Genomic DNA, 7442 nt, shown 5'->3' on the forward strand with positions numbered 1-7442 from the left:
CTTACATGAGAATGATCTAAATTGTTATTTTTGTATACGCATATCTGATATCTGTAAATTTGATATCTGTTAAATCTGCATCAGCATTGGGTTGGGATTGTGAAAAGGAGGAAATGTAGGCAGTTTAATAATCTGTCGAACTCAGTGGCTAAGCCACAAACTTATATTTGACTTTGGCGAGTTTTCGCACTCTGATTTGGCAGTTTGACTGTAATCTTTCTGAAACGTGACACATAGTCACTATGCGGTGTGTAGGGACGGATGGGTACTTGATACCCTATATGGTGTGTAGGGGTGGACAGAGATGGTCTGTAGCGGTTGGGGGCAGGAATCTGCATCTGTATTTGAACTATTTTGCAATTGTGTCTGATATCCTTTGTTTCTATATCCGATTTTGAGAATTGACTGACTAATGACGAATTGAAATCACATTTGTTATATTACTATTTAATTGAGAATGTAAGATATACATTGAGTTGTAAAGTCATTTAGTCTGTTTGTTTGGATTACAAGTAACCCACAAACTTAGGCGAGTCGACATGATAGGAGCTTGGTTATCCTCTTTAGTTATTTTACTATTTTATAAACTTATGCTATTGTGTGTTTATTTTGGATTACGTTTTGAAAGTTTGGATTTTCATGTTTGATTTAACTATTTACATGATTATCGATTGTTGAATTTCAAGTAGTTAAAGGTTGGTTTGTTCTGAAATAATTAATGTAGCCTTCAGACTTGGTCTTAACTTCTAGACCGGGTATGTAGTGTTACATGTATTTTTTATTTCATGGTGTTTCAAGCTTTTTTTTTATACTTTTAATTAATGTTTTTAATGCATCAGCTCATCTGGTTAGATGATTAAATAATAGTGATTTCATCTTTCAGTCCTAGGTTTGATTCTTTTTATAAGCACATTTGTATTTTATATTTCATGTTGTTTCAAGTTTTTTTCTATTTTTAATTAATATTTTTAATTAAGAAATATACTGTTTTCAAGTTTTTTTTATTTTAATTCACCTTTTTAGTTAATAACTCTTTTATTTATAAAATCAAACAATTATTGCAAATATCATTATTTTTAGTAAATATAAATTTTATGTGTAATTTTTATTTTTCAATCCATATCATGAGTGTAGTAAATTTTGGTATTATATATTTTTGTGTGTGCATTCAAAATATTTCGCATATAAACATAATGATATTTAAAATATTTAATTGAAATATTTCACATATAAAAATAATAATTATATTTGAAATAATTATTTCATTTTATAATATTAAAAATCACCATACCCACAATATAGGTAGAGAAGATAAATATTTGACATGTAAATATTATATATAAAGAAAAATTAGTTGATGTTTATATTATATATAAATGAGTTATTAATTTCAAATATTTTTAATATAATGATATATATAATATTTTTATTATATAATTACATATTTATTATTTGATTTTATAAATAAAATAGTTATTAATTAAAATGAAATAAAAAATACAAATGTGCTTAAAAGAGGAATTAAACTTGGGACTCATGGATGAAATTATTATTTAATCATCTAACCAAAGGAGGTAATGCATTACAAATATTAATTAAAAATAGAAAAATAAAGAAACTTAAAACAACATGAAATAAAAATACAAATGTGAGTAAGAGTAAAATTAAACCTAAAAATTAAAATAAAATCGCTAACAATTAACCATTTGATCAAAAGAGTTAATATATAAAAAAAATTAAAAAACACTTATTTCCTCTCTTCAAAATCCACCTATTTCATTTTATTTTATTTTGATATATTGAGCAAATTTAGCGAAAACAAAAAAGGCAACAATAATTTTATTTTGAAGGAAGTGGTATTGGGTGCGACGCCCCTTTCAAAAGCGGTGGAGATGACTCAGATAGCGATAGTTGTTTTACTGCTTTTACAATTTTCATGTTTAATCTTCGGATCGAAGGCCACTAGTTTTTTCACTTCCTTCAAATATCAGTGCTCTCTTTTTTCGCTCTTATTTTGTTGGCTTTACGTTTCTATTTTCAACATTCTCATTTATTTTCCTTCAAATCTCTCCTTCGCTCACCCTTCTATCAAACCTTCTCTCATTCTTTCGAACTCTGCTATTCTCACAGAAGATAATTAAGAAAAAGAAGGAAGTCAAATACAAATGAAGGTCTGCTTCCTATGTTGGATTCTGTTTTGTTACCTTTATTAGGTTCTGATTCTATATATGCTTTCTAATTTATATCTCTTTTTCCTTGAATCTTTGCTGTTGATGGGTTGTTCTTGAATCAATGTTTGCTTTTGGGATAGTTTTTTTTTTGTTTAAATGAATTTCTATATTCTTTTGGGTTCGTCTTCTTATGTGTTGTTCTAAGCAGTGAAAAAGATGAAAGTAAATGCACAAAAAAAACAAGTAGAGTAATTTTATTCTTGTTCATTTTCAGATTTGTAACTGGTATGTTTTTTTTTTAATTAATTACAGAAGGTTGTTTTGAAGTTGGATTTGCATGATGACAGAGCCAAGCAAAAGGCTTTAAAGACGGTCTCAACTCTTTCAGGTACCCTTCTAACCTTAAAGCTTTATTTCAGGCTTTTCTTTTGTTTTGGTTTTCAAAACTATTTTAGGTTGACATGCTACAATCATCTTTCGAACGTTGTGTCTTTGCAAGAGTTCAACCATGTGAAAAAGTTTTCAACTTTTTATCCTTTTCTATATTGGACTTGGTTTCCAACTTTGATGATGAAACTTAACTGATTAGTAGAGAACCAAAGATTTTAGTGTAAAGTATTTACTTGATAGCAGTCCAAATGTTTTTTTATATTAAACATAGAAAAGGATGGGACTGCTCAACATATTTGTATGGCTTTGATCATTGGCTTGGACTGTTTTGTTGTCCCTTGTTCAAGATTTCTCTTCAATCTTGTAGATACAATTTTCTTAAAGGGTAATTGGTTTTAAATTATGAGACCTGAGTCTAGTACACTCAACAAGTCCGATTTCGTCATGGATCATGAGTTTAAGTAGTCTGAGACGCTAGTAGTCTTGCCAATATCGAGAGACAAAACTGTCTCTCCTAATTGAGGACAAAGACAAGACCGGACTTGTGGACCGTCAGATTCTCGAGGTGAAAGATTATTAAAATGATTTGAGTTTATGGAAAGCAAGATTTGCCACGTCATAGTATTGTTCTTTTGAGCTGGCCTTGGAAAGGGGATGATCTTTTCTTTCCCACATTTGATTAACTTGCTTCATTATGGAAATTTGATAGGAATTGATTCCATTGCCATGGATATGAAGGCAAAGCAGTTGACAGTGATTGGAACAGTTGATCCAGTAAACGTGGTGAGCAAATTACGCAAGTACTGGCCAACTGACATAGTATCAGTGGGGCCAGCAAAAGAGCCAGAGAAGAAGGAGCCAAAGAAGGAAGAACCCAAGAAAGAGGAGGAGCCAAAGAAAGAACCCAAGAAGGAAGAAGAGCAGAAGAAAGAAGAGCCTAAGAAGGAGGAACCAAAAAAGGAAGAACCCAAGAAAGAGGAAGAGAAGAAGGAAGAGGAGAAAAGGCCACTGCCATTGCCACCCCCAGACCCTGTTTTGGAGCTTGTCAAGGCCTACAAGGCCTACAATCCTCATATGACCACTTACTACTACGTTCAAAGCATGGAAGAGAATCCCAATGCTTGTGTTATTTGTTAACCAAGGCTTTCGGGGAAAATGGCGAGGGAAAGATAACTTTCTCTAATTGGTGATGGATTTGAATGTCATCAATGAGACTAGGAGGTAAACCAAAGAAGACAACTCCTTTGTACATTAATCCTTTTTTTTTCATGTATAAGTAATGTGCTGTGTTTTCCTTGAAAAACAAAAGTAATGTGTTGTGTAGAGACTAGAGTGAATAAATGAAATTTTGGAATTTGTTTTGAACCCATCAATCATATATTGTCCATTAATGCATACAATTTGGAGAATTCCTCAGAGCCACCGCCCAAGAAAAAAGATAAAGCAAAAAGAAGTTAGGCCACTTGTTTGACACATCCATGTCCATGGTGGGTCACAACCAAATTCTCATTTGGAGATTTCTTGACTGTCTTACCTGAAGGGTCCCAATTGCATTGGTCGGTTCATTCAAAATCAAGTCATCATTATTCTTTAGCAGTACAAGCTTGGGAATCTCCTTATACTTCCATGACTGTATTTGTCATCTACTAACCACCTTTAATTCGATTCAAATTAAATTAATAACCCTTTTGAATAATTAGTAAACTTAGCAGAAACCAGAATCAAACACACAGATTGCTGTTCTTGTGCAATATTCCACATGAAGACCACCCCATGGACTGCCGTACAATTTATGTTATAAAAATGAAACTGCATGTGACCCAAGATATGTCCATCTCTTTTTTTCCCCATAATTTTGTTCTTTCTTTCTGATAAAATATTAGGTTGCTCCTCGTAGGCATGTGCATTTGTTCTGTTGTTTGTTTCTGGTAACGAACTGTTGTTTGATATGAAATTCCTAACATCCAATAGTAAAGTAACTCAAATATTCAAGCAGTGGAGGGTCTGATGACTTGTAACCAAATCAATATTACAGTGAATCCAATTAAGATAAGGACTTCGTTTCTAAGTTTCTTCACCGTTACAAAAAATGGTTTAGCCGAAACTTACCAATGTCTCTCTCTTCACACAAATCTAGCTATCTTTGTCTATTTGCCAACAACAGAAATTGTGTCTTAAGTTAAACCTCTCGATAACTTTACCCCATTTTACCCAATATTATTCAATGAACTCGCTATATAATTGAAAGTCCCATCTTTTTTGCCTCAATAGCAAATCCATATAAATAGCTTTTGATTGGAGATAGCATTTGATTCCCAAAAGGATATCTATTTATGAAAGGGCTCTGTCTCACTGCAAGTAAGGGGAAAAAATGGCTAAAAGTTATTCCATTTAAATATATGTTAATCATACGAAGTAAGCATTTTGAGCTACCCTGAGAAAGTTGAAAAGGGCAGACATTGTTGACAAAGCCACCGTGCAAAGTTGAAGTACTTCTTACAAGAGGTGAGGTTAAAAATACTATGTAGGGTTAATGAAAGTTTCTGTTTTTGGTATTTAATCAAAGTTAATGACGGTCCAGAAAAAGATTAAGCAAACAGAACAGAAGCTTACGCAAGTGTTTGTTGGATTGATTGAGGGAAGAAAGACAAAGCTTTATGGTGTCTTGTAGATATGTAGTCTATAAGAAAGTTGGAAGATGCAACCAAGTAGTGCAGATTAGGGTAATAGTGGGCGCAGCTGGATGTCTCCTCAGCTGGCTGGACAAATGAGACTTCAGTTACACGTTTTTAAGTGGTGGATCAAATTAATTTATTAACAATGTAACTCCAAACAAAATATTTTATCTAAATAATCACAAAATTTTTAAAAATATTAATTTTATTAAATAATAAATAATAAATATGTTAAAATTTAACCTTGTGTGATTTTTAATAGTTAAGAACTAAATTAATCTATTTAATTAATAAAAAATTAATTTAATAAAATTAATTGATTTTTACCTAAGTTGGTGCTCCCAAGCAAAGTACCAAAACTTATAAATTACTTTTACATGTAATACAGTAACGGGACTTTCATTTGTCATGCTCCAAGCTCCAATTAAATGTCCCTATTCTTCTTTACAATTAAAATTTAATTTTTCGTCTGACTAAATTCGAGGTTTATATTTGATAGCGTGCAAGCAGAGCTACGAAGCGTTTATGAGAGTTTGAGGGTGGCGAAATCAGTAGATATCCAAAGGTTTTATAGTCGAGATTGATGTGATGTTAGTGTTCCAATTTTTAACCAGAACACTTGATGAGTATCATCCATTTGGCATCATTGATGACTGTTTGACCTTCATAAATGAAGGTTAGGTCGTAAAAATTCACCATATTCTTTGTGGGGGCAATAGGTATGTTAATCATTTGACAAATTTGGCACAAAGGTCGGATGTGGACTTGATTTGGCTTCTTATTTATCTGAAAAATCTTTTACCCATTCTGCAAGTTGATGCTTGTGAGAAAGAAATAGTATTTATTCCATCTTTTTGTAAAAAAAATTTCATGATTGGTTAAATATATATTTTTATTTATAAAACATTTTTTTAATTGAAAACGAACTAGAAGCCAACACTTCCTTAAATATATTTCAAATAATTAAATTTACTATAAGTGTCATTCTATTATTCACTTACAGCTTTCAATTTTTGCAATTTTAAAGAAAATGATTATACAAAACTGTGATTCTACATCATCCCTTTCTTTTTTTTAGGAGAACAATAAATCAGATTTTTCTCTCTGAAAAAAATTCAAATCCAACTAAAAATGTTAAAAATAAGGAAGAAAAAACTAATTTGTCATTCCCCTATTAAAAAAGGATAAGGATGACATTGAATCACAATTTCATACAATCTCTTTAAATACTTAATAATTTTACTGCTAACTAACATCCCTCGTTCTCTCTAGTTTTCATCACTCGCACCGAATATAACAAAAAAAACTAATAATAAGAGCGACATTGATATTAAATTAACAACAATACCGGAATATATTCGATAAAAAATGTCATATTATGTGAAAAGATTGTAATAGGCCAATTTAGCTCGGGCTCATAAAAAAATAATAAACCCAAAATAATAAAACAAAGTCCAAAATTATATCATTTGGCCCGATCGGGATGACCTATTACTTGAAAATGTTGAAGGTCTATCTACAAGCTTGATGCATATGGAAACATAATCTTCAAGGATATGCAATCTTAGATATGATATGTAATCTTAGATATGATATGCAATCTTAGATATGATATGTAATCTTAGTTATGATATGCAATCTTAGAAGATATGATTTTGTCATCTTAGAGATTTAATTTGTAGATACCTTTTAATCTTAGTTGTTGATGTAATTAATCTGTACCGTTGGATTTGGGGAGGCTCAACTATAAATAGATGCCCCCTTTCATTATAAAGGAGTGGAGTTAGGGAGTAATAATAATTCTTAAGAGTATTTACTCAAATTTCTCTCTCTTGCGTTCTTATTTTCTGTGGCTTGTTCTTATTTTGTTGATTTATGTATAATTTATTTATTGATTTGTATATTATTTCTAATGAATATTTTTTATATTTATATATATACGCACATGTCTATGTTTTTTTATTTGCTTAAATAAAAACTTATACTTTTAACACATATGTTATAATATATATATGTATATTTATATATTTTTCTTTATTTTCATAAATGCATTATATATATTTTGTTATAAATTCTATAGTCCAAAATTTTATATGTAAACCCATGTGTATGTTTTTCATTCTTTATAATTTCAATATATATATTATGTACCTTTTATTCTTTATATTTTTTATTTATTTCTTTCATTTGTTTATTGATTTATGCT

The 7442-nt window shown here is 30.5% G+C and overlaps 1 protein-coding gene across 2 annotated transcripts; it reads left to right on the plus strand.

Annotated features, from left to right (window-relative positions):
• The first annotated feature begins 1911 nt into the window (after positions 1-1911).
• LOC107954514 (heavy metal-associated isoprenylated plant protein 39) lies at positions 1912-3934 on the plus strand. Of its 2 annotated transcripts, none has more exons than XM_016890099.2 (3): positions 1912-2171; positions 2484-2559; positions 3271-3934. In XM_016890099.2, exons 1-3 carry the CDS (start codon positions 2166-2168, stop codon positions 3696-3698), a joined length of 510 nt encoding a protein of 169 aa, XP_016745588.1. In that variant the 5' UTR covers positions 1912-2165; the 3' UTR covers positions 3699-3934. The 2 variants fall into 2 exon arrangements, with proteins under 2 accessions (XP_016745588.1, XP_016745589.1); XM_016890100.2 differs by having other exon boundaries at positions 1932-2213.
• The last annotated feature ends 3508 nt before the right edge of the window (positions 3935-7442 follow it).

This window comes from Gossypium hirsutum, chromosome D07, assembly GCF_007990345.1.
Source record: "Gossypium hirsutum isolate 1008001.06 chromosome D07, Gossypium_hirsutum_v2.1, whole genome shotgun sequence".
In the NCBI taxonomy this organism is placed as follows: domain Eukaryota; kingdom Viridiplantae; phylum Streptophyta; class Magnoliopsida; order Malvales; family Malvaceae; genus Gossypium; species Gossypium hirsutum.